At 43.0% G+C, this 19,283-nt stretch overlaps 1 protein-coding gene across 1 annotated transcript in view; it reads left to right on the forward strand.

Moving 5' to 3' along the window:
* MYLK (myosin light chain kinase) overlaps positions 1–19,283 on the forward strand; it is a 226,436-nt gene that overhangs the window by 87,843 nt on the left and 119,310 nt on the right. The window contains exons 4-9 of the mRNA XM_032149992.2: positions 4,820–4,868; positions 5,762–5,927; positions 7,292–7,457; positions 9,394–9,412; positions 10,593–11,128; positions 11,712–11,918. Of these exons, the coding sequence (XP_032005883.1) occupies positions 4,820–4,868; positions 5,762–5,927; positions 7,292–7,457; positions 9,394–9,412; positions 10,593–11,128; positions 11,712–11,918 (1,143 nt within the window). The remainder of the gene's footprint in view (positions 1–4,819; positions 4,869–5,761; positions 5,928–7,291; positions 7,458–9,393; positions 9,413–10,592; positions 11,129–11,711; positions 11,919–19,283) is intronic.

Raw genomic sequence — 19,283 nt, forward strand, 5'->3', positions numbered from 1 at the left:
TTTTAAAACTTTGGGGAACAGTAATAAATCTATATTGTAAAAAGATTATGTATTTCCATTATTTTTTGGAGATGACTGCTGTTTTCATCCTAGCACATGGCTTCTCTATAGTCTCTTGTTATTATCACTGTTCCTTCGTCCAAACCATTCACTGAATGTGTATTTCAAGGTAAGGTGGGATTTTACCTTGAAATCCTGTGATAACTTTTACTGTGATAATTTTTTTACTACTCAACCCCATATCATAAAATGGAGAATTGTTTTAACACCACATTAACACATTAATCATCTTTCTAAAAATGTGCTCTACTTCAGTGGTCTATAACTTGTCTTGCTATGTTATCTTCTTTTAAAGTTATTTTCTTCTTTTTTATATAATACATCTTTTTATTTGAATATTCTAGTGTCCACTTGTAGACCTGTGCTTTCCCTTTGCTGTGCTACTTGTACAGTATGATTTTTCATCATTCACTTTTAAATCTAAACATGCATTAGGAGTTAATGCAAGAATCTGCCATTTGTCGTCTAATGTGCCTGAGCACTTACATATTGAAATGGTCATGCTTGAACAGTTGCATATTGAAATCCATATTTTTATCATTCACTTCCCCTCTATATCACCATAATGCTTTAGTTAAGGCTTTACATTTATTTTGTTTTTGAAATTATCACATATGTGTATGTGTGATTAGAAGGGAATTTTGATCAAGGTCGCATGGGGGTATCGGTTAATACGTGTTATAAAAAGCGGATATTTGTCCTGATAGAGTGGAGAACCACTATTTTAAGTAATCCTCAAAAAACACTTTGAAGTTGGCTACAAGTAGGGTGACTGCTCCCCACTTTTCCTGGAACAGTCCTAGCTTTCTCCTGCTATCCTGGCATGATTATTAATTGCATCTCTCTCAGTGTTGAGAGTCTCTGTTTGGATGATAAATTATATCACCGCACATTTTTAGAAGCATTTCAACTCCTTTCAATTTTGATCACATTATTCACTTTTTGCGCAGTGTGCTCTAACCCGATTCAGTCTTTCTGTATCACTTGACAAACAGAGCTAGGTCTACCTTATCCCTTCCACCACCGAACTTTCCAATCCTAAGACCTGCCAGCATTCTCTTTTACTTGTCTTTGAAAAATCTAAGATCGGATACCGTCAGTGTCTTGGCCTCTCCTTTTTCTCAGCAACTTGCTTCTGTCCTCACCAATTCTCTTAACTCACTCTTCTATTTTTTGTGTTTCTACTTTAATCCCCTTTCCACTTATTTTTCTACATAACCTTACTGTTCTGCCAGATTTTCATACTTTTACAAAATTAATTTTGCCTTATCTAACAATTTGCAACTTCAAATTTTTCCTATAAATAGACCGTTAGTAATGTTAGTCTAAATTCTTTTTGTCTTGATGTGAACCCTCTGTTAACTCATATTAAAATAAGCATCCATCAATTCCATTTTTAGCTGACTGCTTTATGTGTTACGTTTTCATCATACCCTCTTACCCTGACATAGAAGTATCTCTCCCCAGCATTCTTTGGCTATTCTTTGGGGAAGTGCCATGTTTTTGCTTTTATTTATTTTTTAAGGAGCAAAGGAATTTAAGCCTTTTGGATTAAGATATTTAGCTCCCAAGACTTTTTAAAATGCTCAGTCTAATTTTTTTTATTGTGGTAAAATATACATACCTAACATAAAATTTACCATTTTAACCATTTCAAAGTGTACAATTGTCATTAAGTACATTCACAGTGTTGTGCAGCCATCACTGCTATCTCATTCCAGGACTTGTTTATTACCCCAAATGGAAACCCCATACCCATTGAGCATTAATTCCCCATCTCCTCCTCCCCCAGCTCCTGGCAACTACGAACCACCATCTTTCTCTATGGATTTGCCTCTCCTGGACATTTCATATGAACAGAATCCTATCATACATGGCCTTTTGGGTCTGAGCTCCTTCACTTAATGCACTTTTTCAGTGTCCATCCATGTTATACCACGTGTTAGTACTTCATTCCTTTTACAGCTGAATAATACTTCATTGTATGGGTGCACCACATTTCGTTTATCCATTTATCAGTTAATCAGTCTAATTTTATAAAATCTTTATTCCCAGATGAAATGAGTGATACAGTAGTGTGGGTAGTACAATGGATGGTACACAGATATTTTGTGGTGAAATGTTAGAGACTGGATAATGCTGCTGTATAGAGCATGTTTAGAAGGCCCTATCCATCCTCTATTTGGATGCCAGATTTTACTTTCTTCCTCCCTGCTCCTTTTTTTGCAACTAGATTGTTTTTCATGTTTTGTTTCTTCTTTACCATTATATTTATAGGTTTTAGAAATTATAGCTGAATAAAATTACTCAGAGTCCCATAACCCCCAAAATAATCAGTATTAATAACATGGTACCTTTTCTTCTGGTCATTTTCCTGTCTTTGGGTATTTTAGTTTTACCTAATTATGATCACATTAAATAGGTAACTTTGTATGCTTCCCAAAATGTATTTACTTAACAAATATTTAAATAGCTACAATGTGCTGAGATTTGTTCTGGATACCTCTGATGAGTGAATAAGAAGTTCCAGTGGGCATATGGGTTGGGGTCTTTAGCATATAGATGATATTTAAAGCTATGGGGCTAAGACCTCCTGGGGTAAATTAGATGGAGCTGGGGAGAAGCCCAGGACTCAGCCCTAGGGTGTCCCAGCATGCAAAGCTTGAGCAGAGAAGGAGGTTGAGAGAAGATGGATAACCTGGTAAAAGCAGGAAAGTCTAGAAGAGAAAGTGCTTTGAAGGGGAGTGGGACCTTGTGTCAAATGCTACTGAGCATCTGAGTGAGATGGAGACAGAGTGTCAACCATTGGGTTTGACAAGATTGTGGTTGGGATGGAGCCCAGTGGAGTGGAGAGGATCATAGCCCATTTGGAGTGTGCTGAGGAATGAATGAGATAATATCCTAACATGTACCTGCATGTTTCAGATATTCTTAAACATAATTTAATGGCAGAATAAGATGTCTAATTGTACATTTTACCTAACTACTTATTTTCTTCCTACTGAGTGACATTTATGTTGCTTCTAACTTTCACTATTACAAATAAGATCAAAGCGAATAGCTGTGTAAACTTTCTTTTCTAACTTTAGTGTCGTTTCCTTTGAATGGAGTCACAGAAACGGAGGTGCTAGCCCAAGAGCAGAGCATCTTTAAAGCTTATGATTTTTCCTCGCTCAAATATTTCCAGGAGGACTGGACAGTTGGCTCTGCCTCCAGCGGCATCTGAGGGCCCAGCGTCTTGACTGTCAGTTGGGTCCTTTCAAAACAAGTCTCTCCTTTTATCAATCTAGAAGTTCTTTTACTTTTGAATAGAGAATGGAATGACAAAAACCAAAACACTTTCAGGAATGAAAGCTAGACACAGCTCACTAAGTAATGTTAAACAGAAATGCCTGTATTGTAATCACCAATTACATGGAGCCACAACTTAAATGTGATGCGAGTGTTTGTTATTCATCCCTTTTCACTAAAGTTCTGGTGGAACCTTAAACCGGGTGTGGCTGGTGAAAATACTCCGCCATAATTTTTCTCCTCCACCTATGTTCTTACACAGTCATATAAATGTGACCAGAGTTAAAAGTTAAGGAAGTTTACCCTTTTGCGGTAAACTCCCTGCAAATTCCCCACAGCAACTGTCTGCTGATACCAGAGGATGACGCTAGCCTCCCTGGGATAGGGTTTTATAAACATCCCCAGCTTGCAGCAAAAGAAGAACAACTTTCAGGGTGATCATCATCTCAAAAATGACCCCTTCTTCCCACCCCACCCCTCAAAATAAAACTCCCACTACTTTAGAGTTATTTCGTGGTCACATTGTGAATTGTCCCTCCCAGCTGCAGGAGCTGGATGAAAGGAGCTAACCCCAGCTGCCTTGCTGGCTTTGCTATTTAATGGCCTCCTGCCAAGCACAGCAGCAGCTCACCCAGGATCAGCAGCGCCCAGTAGAATAGCACCTACTATGGCCTCATCATCTCACCTAGGACTGACTGGCAGTGCCCAGCATAGCAGCACCTTGCCCAAGACTGGCAGTGTATAGCATAGCAGCGCCTTGCCCAGGACTGGCAGTGTCCAGCATAGCAGCGCCTTGCCCAGGACAGGCAGTGTCCAGCATAGCAGCGCCTTGCCCAGGACTGGCAGTGCTCAGTGTGGCAGCACTGCAGATTCTGCAGGAGGTGCTGGCTCCGCTGTAGCTCATCTGCTGTGATCTGTCCTGCTCCCTTTCAGCTTGCTGCTACTTGCCAGGCCTTAAGTGGAAGAATGGAGTGTTGATTGTGTCAGTCAAGAGTAGGTGTGGTAAGAGATAGGCATGGGCCTTTCCCTCCCTCCCTTTAACTGAGAAAATGTTCTGGAGAGGTCCTGAATCACCCCTAAATAATCCCCAAAATGGAAGGTAGAGCATGCCACCATAACAACTCAGCAGGGTGGTTGAGAGTTCTAGAATCTGGCAGACCTGGGTGAATTTCTGCACTGTTACTGACTCTGTGACCTTGTATGGATGACTTAACTTCTCTGAATCTTATTTCTCTCATCCGTTTAAAAAATAGGATAATGTAGTATCAGCTTCATAAAATTATTGCAAGAAATTCACATGATAATGTACGTAAACACCTACCATAGTACCCATAGTGACACAGCCCATGCTCAGTCAAGAATAATTATCACCATCACTATCCCACCCACCCCTGCTGTTAAATCGTTTTTACTTTCATTGCTCCAAGTTGGTGGCTCAGACCTGACTCATCAACCCTTTTTCTTGCAGGAAGTTTTACGAAGCAGCTTGGTCAACCTGTTGTTTCCAAAACCTTAGGGTAAGTCCTGGATGTTCAAGACAGAGTAAGGGTTGGATTGCTTTCCTGCTGACTTGAGCAGGATAGGTCTGGGGAGTAAGTCTTGGCTCTCCTAGGTTATAATAACCAAAGGGCGGGAGCCTAGTACAATGAGATGTGTCATTTACGCAGCACCTCCTGACCTGGCCGCCTCTGTGATTGGCCCCTTTGACTGGCCCAGCTTCTAAATGCTAAGGAAGTGGGAGAGGTGGCCAGAGTCTGCAGTGGACTCTAACAATCAAGGCAATAGTCAGAAGATTGAAATAAGCAAGGCTAGAAGAGGTGGGTAACAGTAGCTGCTGTAACAGACAAGCCTCAAATCACAATGGCTCAACCCAGGGAAAGTTTGTTTCTTACTTAGGGAAAGTTCAATTCAGATATCCTGGAACATGGGGAGAGCCATCCACATTATCTTCCAGAAGCCCAGGCTGCTTCCATTTTATAGCGTCATCTCCTAGGCCCTTGAGCCGCCACTGGGCCTTCTGCATCTCACCAGCAGAGTGGACGAGAGAGACTGCAGAGCCTCACAGGAGGTTCTTATGAGTTGGCCCTGGAAGTGGCATACAGCTCTTCTGCTCATGGTCTCCTGGCCAAAACCCAGGCTTTCGGCCAGGGCTCAGTGGAATTCAGGCATGCTTAACTGCAAGGCAGGCTAGTAAATGAAGTCTAGCTGCATGCCCAAGAGGTACGGGAAATAGGTTTTGGTGCCACACATTTTTCTAGAGAGAGCATGAGAAAGTTTCTGAGGCATAAAATTGGGAAGGCTACACTTTGATGGCTTCTGACCTCAACTTAGTGCCTTTGGGTGAGGTGGAGAGAGGACGGTTGAATTGCTGCCTTGTCTGGGACTGGATTCTCTGCCAATTTCCTTACAGGGATAGATTTTCAGCTCCAGCAGTGGAGACCCGTCCTAGCATCTGGGGGGAGTGCCCACCAAAGTTTGCTACCAAGCTGGGCCGAGTTGTGGTCAAAGAAGGACAGATGGGACGATTCTCCTGCAAGATCACTGGCCGGCCCCAACCTCAGGTCACCTGGCTCAAGGTGAGGTTTCTGTCTGCCCTGACCCTGATCCAGCCTGTATTAGTCTGTTCTCATGCTGCTAATAGACATACCCGTGACTGGGTAATTTATAAAGGAAAGAGGTTTAATGGACTCACCATTCCACATGGCTGGGGAGGCCTCACAATCATGGCAGAAGGTGAATGAGGAGCAAAGTCGTGCCTTACATGGTGGCAGGCAAGAGAGCATGTGCCAAGGAACTCCTCTTTATAAAACCATCAGATCACATGAGACTTATTCGCTATCATGAGAATAGCATGGGAAAACCTGCCCATGCTGTTTACCTTGATTCAGTTACTTCCCACTGGGTCCCTCCCACAACACATGGGAATTATGGGAGCTACATTTCAAGATGAGATTTGGGTGGGGACACAGCCAAACCATATCACAGCCCTAGGGACCCTGAAAATTCAGGGTTAGACCCTTCAACTAGTAGGAGTCTTTCCATTCTGTTCCTCCTGTTTCAGGCGGTTCTCAGGAGTTCTCTGTATATTTGTTAGTGATGCATGTTCCTGTCCCTATTACAACTCTCCCTCTGTTACTCAGACCACAGTGTTCTGACAATTCTCACACTCACAAAATAGTAGAAAACTTCTGAGTCAAGACAAGTCTGACAATCTTGAGAGTGGACTGTGAAGTTAGGGTTCTAGGTGTCAAGCCACAGCTCCCTGGTTTATAAAGCCTGTGAAGCTGGATAAGTCATTTGATTTCTTGGAACCCTGGTTTCCTTATCTGTGCGATAGAAATAATACCACCTACCTCAAAATATTGTTGGGAGGCTCCATGTGGAAGGGATTTATAAATCATTCAGGGCTGGGGGAAGTGAAGCTTAAGTGGGAGAGATGGGCAGGCAGGGAGGCAGTGGCATGGGGTTGGGGATGGCTGTTAAACAGGGCAGTGAGGATCCAAGGGGAACAGGTAAAGTCATGGCCAGGGGAACAGGTTTTTCAGAGTTGGAATGCCTGGGTAAAAGTGAGTATTGACACCTTTTACCTGCTTCCTAATTCTCTTGAACTCCCCTAGGAAAAGAATAAAAGGAATGGGGAGGTAAGGAAAAACTGAAGTGAGGAATATGGGATTTCCTACCTCAAACTCAGGCTCCTTTGAAACAGTTTCCAGGCAACTGCTCTAAGCAGGACAGAGCACCACACCACATCCACAGACCTCAAGTCAGGGCCCCTGAACTGTTTAAAGTCGGCTCTTTGAGCGCATTGACAGGGCCCACAGCAGAGGGCGCTGCTGTCCAGGCCCTGGAGTCTGTCCCACTAGGATTGGCAGGAGGCAGGAGGACACAGCCAGAAGGTAAGCAGATTTGTATGGCCAAGTTACCCCATTGCCATCCACAGGGAAATGTTCCACTGCAGCCGAGTGCCCGTGTGTCTATGTCTGAGAAGAATGGGATGCAGGTTCTGGAAATCCATGGAGTCAACCAAGATGACATGGGAGTGTACACGTGCCTGGTGGTGAACGGGTCAGGGAAGGCCTCGATGTCAGCTGAACTTTCCATCCAAGGTATCGACCAGTGGAGGGCCAGTGCAGAACGATCCCTGCCTGGTGCCGCACCCTCCTAGAGGAGCTGCTTGTTCACTGCGCACCTGTGTGTGTATACACCTGGCCCACTCACACACCCAGGCACTCCCCAGGGGCAGGTCTTTTTTTTTTTTTTTTCTCTTCAGACAGAGTCTTGCTCTGTCGCCCAGGCTGGAGTACAGTGACATGACCTCAGCTCATTGCAACCTCCGCCACCCAGGTTCAAGCGATTCTCCTGCCTCAGCCTCCTGAGTAGCTGGGACTACAGGTGCCCGCCACCACCACGCCCGGCTAACTTTTGTATTTTTTGTAGAGACAGGGTTTTATCATGTTGGCCAGGCTGACCTCAAGTGATCCGCCTGCCTTGGCCTCCCAAAGTGCTGGGATTACAAGCGTGAGCCACCACGCCTGGCCACCAGGGGCAGGTCTTTGACAAGAAGAAAGGGTGAGAAGGGGCAGCACAGACTTGGCCACAAGGGAAGATGCCCTGTGCTTGGCTGCCACCTTCCCTTGTGTTCCCATACTCTCCCCCTCCATGTCTTCAGTCCTTTCTTCTCACCCAGACTCCCTTTTGTATCTGTGATTGCCAACTGGAAGAATGAATGTTGCTAACGTCTTGCCATCACCCCAAATTTAACCTGCCCAGAATTTACTCATAGTTTACTCTGTCCTTCAAGTCAGGCGATCCTTTGACTTGACTCCCTCTACCAGGGTTCCCATGTTCCTTCACACCCAAACTGGACTTTCCAGCATCCTTTTGACCCCTGCCTCTTTCTCCTTGAGTCGTCAGCCCTGTCAGTTCTTCCTTGGAAGTCTTGTTGAACGCGTCTCCTCCTTACAGTTCTTTGGTTCCTCAAGTCCAGGCTGAGGAGGGAGTGCGTGGATGGGGAAGGGGCTGCATGTCACTTTACTGGAGCAGGAACTCGGGGTTCAGGAAGGGAAGTGGCTTTCAGTCTTTCCTCCTTCTTTGCCTCCTTCTTTTCTTCTGATTTTTCTCTTCTGCATCTGCTTCTTCTTAGAAAGGATTCCTCCTTGCTCTTGTTACTTTTTTTTGGCCTGGGTATTTTTCACAATCTACAGAAAGAAATATATTTCACAGTACATTGCAACCCAGAACGTGTATACATAGGTAAACAAGTATCCTGACTGTACTGTGTGCAGTGCATGCTGGTATTCTCTATTTCACTTGACATCACTAAAACAAGAAATCCTGGTCCTGACCGGAAAACCTGACTTGGTGGCTCACTGCTGGATAAGGAGATGCCACCAGACACCCAGAGCAATGTGTGCCTGCCCTGACATTGAGTTAAAAACTACTCTCTCCTGATGGACTTCATGACAAAATTTGTTGCCTGATATTTGTTTTAAAATACTTGAAAACAAATAAACAAAAGAAAACAAAAATGGATATATAAGACTGGCAAAATGTGGTATCTCCTTAATCATGGTGATGGCTTTCAGGGTTTGTTATGTCTTTCTACTGTTGTATATTTTGAAGTTTACCATTATAAAATTTGAGAAAGAATATAGCAGGAAAAATATGTATTTTATGTTTTTTCTTTGAAGAACTGGATAACATTAAAAGTATGCTTTTCTGTACAATGGTAAGTTACAGTGTTTGGTTTGGAATTTTCAGTAGATGTTTGTCCGTGGATTGGTTTCTTTTCCTTCTGTTTAGTGAACAGAAACAGATTCCATGCCCTCAGGGTATGGTAGCACCAGCCACTATTAAAAAGCCCAAAGGACAGCACCTGAAGCTTTGACAATGCACTCTAGGGCTGGGGGGAATTCAAAGGCCAGGGAAGCTGGAAGGAGCCAGCAGGGTGGGACCACGGTGATGAGGAAGTGCCTGGGGAGGGAAATTTTGGTGTATACAGCATTCTACTAACAGTCTTTCCACTCTTCCCCCTTTTTCCAGGTTTGGACAGTGCCAATAGGTATGTCTAGGCTTTGTGACTTTTACGTTTTCCCTCTTGAAATGCCCTGTAAGGAAAGAAGGGATGTTATCAAGAAATGCCCTGGATTTCTGAATTATCTTATAGGGCAGAAGAATTGGCCGTTTGGAGGGTGTTGTTTTATTTTGGGTGTTTTGTCTTGTTCTATTGTAATATGACACATGGGTTCTATCTCAGATTGCTGTCAGTATAGAGACTGGAAAACTCAGTGTCGCCACCTTTCTCAGTATCTACGCAGTCTCTTCTCTGGTTAGCATCCTGAGGAAGAACACTGCTCTGAGAAGGCCGCCTTCCTCATTCCAGGGTGGAGTCTGTTCACTCATCCAGCCCAGACCCAGCAGGAGCCTCTTTCCTGTGTGTGAGGCTCGGCGCTAGATTCTGGGTTTGCAGAGGTGGGCGTAGAGGAGGGCTTAAACCACACGAACGCACGTTACCAACTGGGATGCGTCTGTGAGGAAGGACAACAGGAAGGCACTGATTAGAATAGAGGGGCAGGGAAGCCATTTTGGGAACTTGGTATTTGAGCTCAGACCTGTGCAAAGGAATGTTAGCTGGTGAAGAAAAGCTCAGGGAGTGTGCTCCAAACAGCAGGGATAGCATGTACAAGCTGTGAACCAAGAGGTGGGCCCATGGGAACCCAGAAGGACGCCAGTGTGGCCGCAGCCTGGTGAATGGCGGGCCAATGTCTGTACAATCAGGAGCTAGCATTCCTGTGGGCCCTCTTGTGGGGCTCAGTTTCGTTCTTAAAGTAGTGGAAAAGCTGTTGGAAAATCCTTAGGCTTGAAATGACATAATTTGATTAATGTTTTTAAAGATCGACTATGGTCGCTGTATACAAAATAGATTAGAGAGAGCAGAGTGGACACGGGACACCGGTGGCAGGGGTTGAACTAGGGAGGCACCAGTGGAGAAGGGAAATGTAGGGAAAGCAGGGCTCTGGGCAGGGCTGCGGGACAGGCAAGTGTCGGGAATGGCTGCTTGTGCTGTGTCTTGGGAAACTGGGCAAACTGCCGAGAAAGATGCTCTTACTTGCTCTTAACTTGTGGGCTTTTGTGATCCCTGGAATCCGTGCTTGTGATGAGTAATGTTTGTGAGTAACCAGATGATCCTTCTGTTCTCCCCTCTCCTCACCCACCCTACCCACACTCTCACCACCACACAGGTCATTTGGGAGAGAAACAAAAGCCACCAATTCAGACGTCAGGAAAGAAGTGACCAATGTAAGCTCAAAGGAGTCAAAGCTGGACAGTCTGGAGGCTGCAGCCGAAAGCAAGAACTGCTCCAGCCCCCAGAGAGGTGGCTCCCCACCCTGGGCTGCAAACAGCCAGCCTCAGCCCCCAAGGGAGTCTAAGCTGGAGTCATGCAAGGACTCGCCCAGAACGCCCCCGCAGATCCCAGTCCTTCAGAAGACTTCCAGCTCCATCACCTTGCAGGTCGCAAGAGTTCAGCTGGAACCAAGAGCGCCAGGCCTGGGGGTCCTATCACCTTCTGGAGAAGAGAGGAAGAGGCCAGCTGCTCCCCGTCCAGCCACCTTCCCCACCAGGCAGCCTGGCCTGGGGAGCCAAGACGTTGTGAGCAAGGCTGCTACTAGGAGAATCCCCATGGAGGACCAGAGGGATTCAGCATTCCCCAAATTTGAGAGCAAGCCCCAAAGCCAGGAAGTCGGGGAAAATCAAACTGTCAAGTTCAGATGTGAAGGTGAGTAGAGGTAATTAGGGTCACCGGTTGCCAACATGTAGCCCCTTGGTGGCCACTGCCTTCCTTCAGCACCCAGCTGGTCTGCACCTCCTGTATCCACTCATCTTCTTGGACTAGCTCCTTTAGAAAACCACCTTACAGGGGCCTTCACCTCAGGAGGGACTCATTGTAGAAATGCCCTTTGTTCTGGAGAGACCCCTAACAGTAGCCTGTTGTTTGCTATTGGATAGAGTACCGGCCCTGGGCCCTAGTTCTTACCACCCTAGAAGAAACACCTGCATTATCGCCAACATCAAAAAGCAAACCTCATGGTCTCCTCCGCCCTTTCTTGCCCTTGCCTGGCTTTGGCCGACCTGGAGACCTAGCCCATCACCCTGTATTCATCCTCCTCAAGGCCCCTGACTCTCTCAGGAGGTTTCGTCTTGTGGAGTGTGGTTGAGAGTGAGGAAGCAGACTCAGAGGTGGGAGGGCAGCTCCACACCAAACAGCCCTTTCCTCCAGCTCAGGCCTTCCCCACCTACCTCACAAGCATGGGGTGCTCTCCAGGGCATAGGGAACTCATGTTCTTCACCTGGCCCTGTAGTTTCAGGGATTCCAAAGCCTGAAGTGGCCTGGTTCCTGGAAGGCACCCCTGTGAGGAGACAGGAAGGCAGCATTGAGGTTTATGAAGATGCTGGCTCCCATTACCTCTGTCTGCTGAAAGCCCGGACCAGGGACACTGGGACATACAGCTGCACTGCTTCCAACGCCCAAGGCCAGGTGTCCTGTAGCTGGACCCTCCAAGTGGAAAGTGAGTACACTTCTCCGGGTCACCCTGCATTCTCTGTGGGACAATCATTCATGGGGTGCTTCACCTTCTGCAGATGGTTCATCTCCTATAACCCCCTGCCTTGGTGCACAGCCCGACAGAAATGTCACCCCCAATCACGTGCCAAGGCCAAGTATGTTGCTCTAGGCCAGTGATTCATAATCAGGAGTTCACATCAGAATCACCTCAAAATAAACATGCATGGCCCCACGCCCAGCCCAGCTGACAGCTACCTTTCCTAGGTCCTTCAGCTGTTTGAATAGTGCCGTGACTCACGTTTGTAACCACAGAGAACTGAGTGTTCATTAAATATACAGGTTTAGAGTAATGTGAGATGATGTGGGATCCCACATCTTTTATGTTTATTGTACTCTGTTTATAAAAGTAATGCATGTTCATTGTGGGGAATTTAAACAATATATAATCTTACGACTCAGAAATAAATTATATTTTAATGTTTTTTATACAAACTTACCATTGTGGTATTTGTATACTGCTTTCCATCCTAATTTGCTCATGTGATATTAACATCTTTTTATACAATTCTTGGAAAGCATGACTTTTAGTAGCCATATAATATTGCATGGCATGGCTGTATCTAATTTAGGTATGCTGTTATTTGTTGAATAATTAAATTGTTTCCATTTCTCACTATTATTACATACCTATGATAAATATTCTTGTACCTGTCTATCTCTATAAAATTTCCCCCTTACTCTAAATACATATGTAGGCCCTAGGCCCATGCCATACCCTTGAGAAATGCATTAACAAATACCACAAGAGTAGAATCTGCAAACTGCAGGCTGCTGGAAACTGTGGAACAAATAACTTTCACCCATTTCTTTTCCACATACAAATTGCAAGCAAAAAAAAAAAGAAAACACAACCTATAGAAAACTTATATTAGAAGGTATACAGTAACATCAACAATTACAATAATTTTGATAATCTTCTGCCAATCCTGACTGAGATAATCTTTAAAAAGTTTTTATGGGAACATCAAGAGAATTTGGATACTGATAAGATTTAATATAAAGGAATTCGTGGTGTTTTAAGATGTGATGGTGGTCTTGTTGCTTTTTTTTTTATAAGTTCATCTGTTTGAGAGATATATCCTGAGTTATTTACTGGTGAAATGATACGGTTTTTTATATTTGACTTAGAAATAATTCATGTTTGGGGAGCACTGCAGGAGTATCAATGAAATAATATTGATATAAATGAAAGTTGAGAGATGGGTACATAGGAATTCACTATACTGCTTTGTCTACTTTTGTGTGTGTTTGAAAATTTTCAAAATGCACATTTCCAAAAGAAAAAAAGACTTAGTGATGTATCCATATAGTAGGATGCCAGACAACATCCTGTAGACTGATGCTAAAACATGTTCAAGATGCACTAGGAAGGGAGAGGAGCAAAGTACAGGCTCATATGTAAAAGGAAGAAAAGATCTGTGTACACACATGCAAAAGATGCCTGTGTGTGCACACATCATTTGTGGAAGAGCACACAAGTCCCTCTAGGAAGGGGAAACTGGGGGTCCACAGGAAGGAATGGGGCATCTTACTTTTCACTGTATACTATTGATTCACTGGGATTTTAACTATTGTTTAACTGGAATTTTTGCTATCCTCATGCATTCCTTTACAAGAAATATTATCCATGCCGTGTGCAGGTGGGAGTGCTTGTAGGCAGAGTTCACAGGTCTAGGAGATCAAGCCTCATCATCCAGGCCAGGTCTCTATCCCTGCGCAGGGGACAGAAATATGGTGTCATGTCCACCACAGGTTAATGGTGTATCCAGAGGGCCTAGATTCTCCTGTGGCTTCTTCTGCTGTGAATTTATCTAAGTTTCATAGAAGACTATTTTTAGCCTGTTCACATCATGGGGTAATACATCTCAGGTTGATTCCCTATCTTGCTGTGTTTTGTGTGACAGCTTTATTGAGATATAATTCACATAACATAAAAAGCACCCTTTTAAAGTATACAATTCAGTGGTTTTTAATATATTCACAGAGTTGTGTGGCCATCACCATCATCTAATTTCAGAACATTTTCACTACCCTTCCCAAAAGAATCCTACCCATTAGCCATCACTCCCTGTTCTCCCATCCCCACAACCCCTGATAGCCACTAATCTACTTTTTGTCTCTATGGGTTTTCCTCTTCTGAACATTTGATATTAAGTGGAATCATTCAATATGTGGCCTTTTGTGTCTGGCTTTTTTCTCTTAACTTAATGTTTTCAGGGTTCATCTATGTTGTAGCAGGTGTTAGTACTTCATTCATCCATGTGGCTGAATCATATTGCATCATATGGATATAGCATGTTTTTTTTATCCATGCATCAGTTAAGGTCCATGTGGTTGTTTCTACTTTTTAGCTATGGTGAAAAGTGTTGCTATGCACATTTATGTATGAGTTGTTTTCAATACCCGTTTTCAATTTTGATATTAGACCACATATATTGTTGGGTCATAAGGTAATTCTGGATTTAACCCTCTGAGGAACTAACAAACTGTTTTTCACCATTTTACATTCTTCTAGCAATGTACAAGTGTTGCAGTTTTTCCACATTCTCACCAATACTTGTTATTTTCTTCCTTGCTTGCTTGCTTGCTTTTTTTTAAAAAATGAGTCTTGCTTTGTCAATGGGGCTAGAGTGCAGTGGCATGATAATAGCTCACTGTAACGTTGAACTCCTGGGCTCAGGGAATCCTCCTGCCTCACCTCCTGAGTAGGTGGGACTAAAGGTGCTTGCCACCACACTCGGCTAATTTTTTTTATTATTTGTAGAGATGGGAGTCTCACTATGTTGCCCAGGCTGGTCTCAAACCCTTAGACTTGAGTGATCCTCCCACTTCAACCTCCCAAAGCACTGGGATTATAGGCATGAGCCACTGCACTCAGCCTGTTTTCTATTTTTTCTTTATAGCCATTCACAATCATCTGACTATGATTTTTTTTTTTTGAAACAGGGTCTCACTCTGTTGCCCAGGCTGGAGTGCAGTGGCATGATAATAGCTCATTGCAGCCTCAACATCCCAGCCTCAAGTGATCCTTCCCACCTCAGCCAACTGGGTAGCTGGGACCACAGGCATATGCCACCATACCCAGATAATTTTGTTTATTTATTTTTTATTTTTTTATTATTATACTTTAGGTTTTAGGGTACATGTGCACAACGTACAGGTTTCTTACATATGTATCCATGTGCCATGTTGTTCTGCTGCACCCATTAACTCGTCATTTAGCATTAGGTATATCTCCTAATGCTGTCCCTCCCCCCTCTCCCTACCCCACAACAGTCCCCAGAGTGTGATGTTCCCCTTCCTGTGTCCATGAGTTCTCATTGTTCGATTCCCACCTATGAGTGAGAACATGCGGTGTTTGGTTTTTAGTCCTTGCGATAGTTTACTGAGAATGATGTTTTCCAGTTTCATCCATGTCCCTACAAAGGACATGAATTCATCATTTTTTATGGCTGTATAGTATTCCATGGTGTATATGTGCCACATTTTCTTAATCCAGTCTATCGTTGTTGGACATTTGGGTTGGTTCCAAGTCTTTGCTATTGTGAATAGTGCCGCAATAAACATAAGTGTGCATGTGTCTTTATAGCAGCATGATTTATAGTCCTTTGGGTATATACCCAGTAATGGGATGGCTGGGTCAAATGGTATTTCTAGTTCTAGATCCCTGAGGAATCGCCACACTGACTTCCACAATGGTTGAACTAGTCTACAGTCCCACCAACAGTGTAAAAGTGTTCCTATTTCTCCACATCCTCTCCAGCACCTGTTGTTTCCTGATTTTTTAGTGATGGCCATTCTAACTGGTGTGAGATGTTATCTCACTGTGGTTTTGATTTGTATTTCTCTGATGGACAGTGATGATGAGTATTTCTTCATGTGTTTTTTGGCTGCATAAATGTCTTCTTTTGAGAAGTGTCTGTTCATGTCCTTCGCCCACTTTTTGATAGGGTTGTTTGTTTTTTTCTTGTAAATTTGTCTGAGTTCATTGTAGATTCTGGATATTAGCCCTTTGTCAGATGAGTAGGTTGCAAAAATTTTCTCCCATTCTGTAGGTTGCCTGTTCACTCTGATGGTAGTTTCTTTTGCTGTGCAGAAGCTCTTTAGTTTAATTAGATCCCATTTGTCAATTTTGGCTTTTGTTGCCATTGCTTTTGGTGTTTTAGACATGAAGTCCTTGCCCACGCCTATGTCCTGAATGGTATTGCCTAGGTTTTCTTGTAGGATTTTAATGGTTTTAGGTCTAACATGTAAGTCTTTAATCCATCTTGAATTAATTTTTGTATAAGGTGTAAGGAAGGGATCCAGTTTCAGCTTTCTACATATGGCTAGCCAGTTTTCCCAGCACCATTTATTAAATAGGGAATCCTTTCCCCATTTCTTGTTTTTGTCAGGTTTATCAAAGATCAGATAGTTGTAGATATGCGGCATCATTTCTGAGGGCTCTGTTCTGTTCCATTGATCTATGTCTCTGTTGTGGTACCAGTACCATGCTGTTTTGGTTACTGTAGCCTTGTAGTATAGTTTAAAGTCAGGTAGCCTGATGCCTCCAGCTTTGTTCTTTTGGCTTAGGAGTGACTTGGTGATGCGGGCTCTTTTTTGGTTCCATATGAACTTTAAAGTAGTTTTTTCCAATTCTGTGAAGAAAGTCATTGGTAGCTTGATGGGGATGGCATTGAATCTATAAATTACCTTGGGCAGTTTGGCCATTTTCACGATATTGATTCTTCCAACCCATGAGCATGGAATGTTCTTCCATTTGTTTGTATCCTCTTTTATTTCATTGAGCAGTGGTTTGTAGTTCTCCTTGAAGAGGTCCTTTACATCCCTTGTAAGTTGGATTCCTAGGTATTTTATTCTGTTTGAAGCAATTGTGAATGGGAGTTCACTCATGATTTGGCTCTCTGTTTGTCTGTGATTGGTGTACAAGAATGCTTGTGATTTTTGTACATTGATTTTGTATCCTGAGACTTTGCTGAAGTTGCTAATCAGCTTAAGGAGATTTTGGGCTGAGACAATGGGGTTTTCTAGATATACAATCATGTCATCTGCAAACAGGGACAATTTGACTTCCTCTTTTCCTGATTGAATACCCTTTATTTCCTTCTCCTGCCTGATTGCTCTGGCAAGAACTTCCAGCACTGTGTTGAATAGTAGTGGCGAGAGAGGGCATCCCTGTCTTGTGCCCGTTTTCAAAGGGAATGCTTCCAGTTTTTGCCCATTCAGTATGATATTGTCTGTGGGTTTGTCATAGATAGCTCTTATTATTTTGAGATACGTCCCATCAATACCTAATTTATTGAGAGTTTTTAGCATGAAGGGTTGTTGAATTTTGTCAAAGGCCTTTTCTGCATCTATTGAGATAATCATGTGGTTTTTGTCTTTGGTTCTGTTTATATGCTGGATGACATTTATTGATTTGCATATGTTGAACCAGCCTTGCATCCCAGGGATGAAGCCCACTTGATCATGGTGTATAAGCTTTTTGATGTGCTGCTGGATTCAGTTTGCCAGTATTTTATTGAGGATTTTTGCATCAATGTTCATCAAGGATATTGGTCTGAAATTCTCTTTTTTGGTTATGTCTCTGCCAGGCTTTGGTATCAGGACGATGCTGGCTTCATAAAATGTGTTAGAGAGGATTCCCTCTTTTTCTATCGATTGGAATAGTTTCAGAAGGAATGGTACCAGTTCCTCCTTGTACCTCTGGTAGAATTCGGCTGTGAATCCATCAGGTCCTGGACTCTTTTTGGTTGGTAAGCTATTGATTATTGCCACAATTTCAGAACCTGTTATTGGTCTATTCAGAGATTCAACTTCTTGCTGGTTTAGTCTTGGGAGAGTATTTGTTGAGGAATTTATCCGTTTCTTCTAGATTTTCTAGTTTATTTGCATAGAGGTGTTTGTAGTATTCTCTGATGGTAGATTGTATTTCTGTGGGATCGGTGGTGATATCCCCTTTTTCATTTTTTATTGCATCTATTTGATTCTTCTCTCTTTTCTTCTTTATTAGTCTTGCTAGCGGTCTATCAATTTTGTTGATCTTTTCAAAAAACCAGCTCCTGGATTCATTAATTTTTTGAAGGGTTTTTTTGTGTCTCTATTTCCTTCAGTTCTGCTCTGATTTTAGTTATTTCTAGCCTTCTTCTAGCTTTTGAATGTGTTTGCACTTGCTTTTCTAGTTCTTTTAATTGTGATGTTAGGGTGTCAATTTTGGATCTTTCCTGCTTTCTCTTGTGGGCATTTAGTGCTATAAATTTCCCTCTACACACTGCTTTGAACGTGTCCCAGAGATTCTGGTATGTTGTGTCTTTGTTCTCGTTGGTTTCAAAGAACATCTTTATTTCTGCCTTCATTTCATTATGTACCCAATAGTCATTCAGGAGCAGATTGTTCAGTTTCCATGTAGTTGAGCGGTTTTGAGTGAGTTTCTTAATCCTGAGTTCTAGTTTGATTGCACTGTGGTCTGAGAGACAGTTTGTTATAATTTCTGTTGTTTTACATTTGCTGAGGAGAGCTTTACTTCCAACTATGTGGTCAATTTTGCAATAGGTGTGGTGTGATGCTGAAAAAATGTATATTTTGTTGATTTGGGGTGGAAAGTTCTGTAGATTTCTATTAGGTCCACTTTGTGCAGAGCTGAGTTCAATTCCTGGATATCCTTGTTAACTTTCTGTCTCGTTGATCTGTCTAATGTTGACAGTGGGGTGTTAAAATCTCCGATTATTATTGTGTGGGAGTTTAAGTCCCTTTGTAGGTCACTCAGGACTTGCTTTATGAATCTGGGTGCTCCTGTGTTGGGTGCATATATATTTAGGATAGTTAGCTCTTCTTGTTGAATTGATCCCTTTACCATTATGTAATGGCCTTCTTTGTCTCTTTTGATCTTTGTTGGTTTAAGTCTATTTTATCAGAGACTAGGATTGCAACCCCTGCCTTTTTTTGTTTTCCATTTGCTTGATAGATCTTCCTCCATCCCTCTGTTGTGAGTCTATGTGTGTCTCTGCACGTGAGATGGATTTCCTGAATACAGCACACTGATGGGTCCTGACTCCTTATCCAGTTTGCCAGTCTGTGTCTTTTAATTGGAGCATTTAGCCCATTTACATTTAAAGTTAATATTGTTATGTGTGAATCTGATCCTGTCATTATGATGTTAGTTGGTTATTTTGCTCGTTAGTTGATGCAGTTTCTTCCTAGCCTTGATGGTCTTTACAATTTGGCATGTTTTTGCAGGGGCTGGTACTGGTTGTTCCTTTCCATGTTTAGTGCTTCCTTGAGGAACTCTTTTAGGGCAGGCCTGGTGGTG

This window comes from Hylobates moloch, unplaced genomic scaffold, assembly GCF_009828535.3.
Source record: "Hylobates moloch isolate HMO894 unplaced genomic scaffold, HMol_V3 SCAFFOLD_4, whole genome shotgun sequence".
Classification (NCBI taxonomy): domain Eukaryota; kingdom Metazoa; phylum Chordata; class Mammalia; order Primates; family Hylobatidae; genus Hylobates; species Hylobates moloch.